The sequence below is a fragment of the Gadus morhua genome, chromosome 8, assembly GCF_902167405.1.
Source record: "Gadus morhua chromosome 8, gadMor3.0, whole genome shotgun sequence".
In the NCBI taxonomy this organism is placed as follows: Eukaryota; Metazoa; Chordata; class Actinopteri; order Gadiformes; family Gadidae; genus Gadus; species Gadus morhua.
This window is the reverse complement of record NC_044055.1, coordinates 14,233,753-14,235,682: the sequence shown is the minus strand read 5'-3', so window position 1 is coordinate 14,235,682 and position 1,930 is coordinate 14,233,753. Positions and strand designations below refer to the sequence as shown.

Sequence of the window (1,930 nt, the reverse complement as noted above, 5' to 3'; positions counted from 1 at the left end):
GGTACGGAGATGAGACGAGAGGAAACACTTGGAGTAGCGCATTAAAGAGTCTAGATCGACGCTAATCGTTGCAATTATGTAAACCACACTCATTGGTGTACGAGCAGGCATGCATACGCACGCACATACGCCCACACACATGCACACACAGGCGCGCACGCATGCACACAGCTACATATACTTATAACACTGTGACGGGTTAAGACTAATTTAGTACAGGTAGCGCAGCGGTCACACCGAATAACACAGGGGAGTACTCTCAGCCTTTGCAGAGCATTTCAGAGAATCGATGGTTAAAAATACATTTTTTTAAAACCACATTTAGTATGGGGTGGCACTTGGAGAGTTATGTTCCACCCCAGCCCCCCTGTGAAGATATGAATGGCATCTTCACTGTTTTAAACCATGTTTTAAAAGATGCACATATTCCTGTCTGGCTGTTAGCCGTAATAGTCTGCAGTTGTGGCTCATAGGCGGATTGAGCCACACCCATTCTGGTGCTCCTTAAGAGGGCCAGAGTTTTAGACTGGAGGGAGGCTTAAGTTGTGCAAGTGACTCGACGGGTGTGCTAGTTGTTTTAAGTAAAAATATGCTTTTCAACAACAACCATGTGCGTCGAGAAAACTCTTTTTCACACCCCCTAACCCTTGAATACGCCTCTGCTAACCTCTGCATGAAACTGTCTTGTCCTGCAGGTGAGCCTGATGCTGAACGGCTGGCCCATGGTTTCGGCCTTCGCTGGGGACCAGGACGTGACGCGGGAGGCGGCCACCAACGCCGGCCTGGTCATCATGGAGCGGGGGGACAAGGCCTATCTCAAGCTGGAGAAGGGCAACCTGATGGGAGGCTGGAAGTACTCCACCTTCTCCGGCTTCCTGGTCTTCCCCTTGTGATCGGGACCCCGGCTAGGCAGTGGGTCGACGGGACAGGCATGGATGGACGGATGTGTTGGGTGAGGGTGGGGAGGAGGGTGGCTGTCGACGGCCCGTTGGGGATGTGGTTGGTAGGGGTGGTGGGATGTTGGGGATGTGGTGGGTGGAGGGGATGTGTTGCTCTTTGGGCAGGTTGGTATAGCAGGGGTGTAACAGGTTGGAGGTGGTTGGAGCCCAGGTGGTTGGGTGGAGGCTTGTTGGCAGGTTTGGGTTTGATAGGGCGGTTGGGGTTGTTTGAGGGTCAATGGGTCAGGATGGTGCAGTCTGGGGCTGTTGGCAGAATGGGCGGGGTTGAGGGAGGTGGGCGGGTTTGGGGATGGTTGGGTGGGTGGGTTCACATTGGGGGCGGGACAGGAAGTATGCAAGTGAGGGGAGGATGGAGAGCGGGCGAGGATGTTGAGGCCATGTCTGAAAACAGGAAGTGTTTGATGTGTTGCTTACCTGAAATATATTAGAGGAGCACTGAGTAGATGTGCCGTGACCCAAAGGTGAATGTTTAAGCGGCAATACATTTTCAAATGTAAATGACCTGTGTTATGCTACCTTGGGAGTTAATTTGAAGCCGGACCTATGTAGCATTTATTAGCTTACGATACCACATAGACTTATGACACAGACAAGGGTTAAAAGTGGAAAACTATATTATTGTCACATTTAATGTCTTTACCTTGCATATGCATCTCTTATGGGGCCAGAAGATAAAATAACATAAATGTAATTACAATTTCTAAGATTTCATGACAGATATTTCAAAGTACCTGTAATTTAACACAAAAAACTCCTAATCCCAAAGGACCCCTTTCAGGGAAAATCTAGTGATTTTTAAAATTCAAAGCAAAATGTTATGGATTCTCTGTTTCTGCTTCTTAGCAGACATATTTGAGATAAACACTGGATCAAATAATCAAATAATTCAGCAAATCAGATTTAATACTTTAGTAAAATGGTTTACTTTGTGCAATTTCTGCTTAAATGCAATGAATTAGTCAGAGTATACG

At 47.6% G+C, this 1,930-nt stretch overlaps 1 protein-coding gene across 1 annotated transcript in view; it reads left to right on the top strand.

Annotated features, from left to right (window-relative positions):
• The window catches only part of cbln12 (cerebellin 12), a 4,211-nt gene extending 2,961 nt beyond the window's left edge, over positions 1 to 1,250 (top strand). The window contains exons 4-5 of the mRNA XM_030364729.1: position 1; positions 696 to 1,250. The exon at position 1 is cut by the window's left edge and continues 119 nt beyond it. Coding sequence (XP_030220589.1) covers position 1; positions 696 to 893 — 199 coding nt within the window. The 3' untranslated portion in view covers positions 894 to 1,250. The remainder of the gene's footprint in view (positions 2 to 695) is intronic.
• The last annotated feature ends 680 nt before the right edge of the window (positions 1,251 to 1,930 follow it).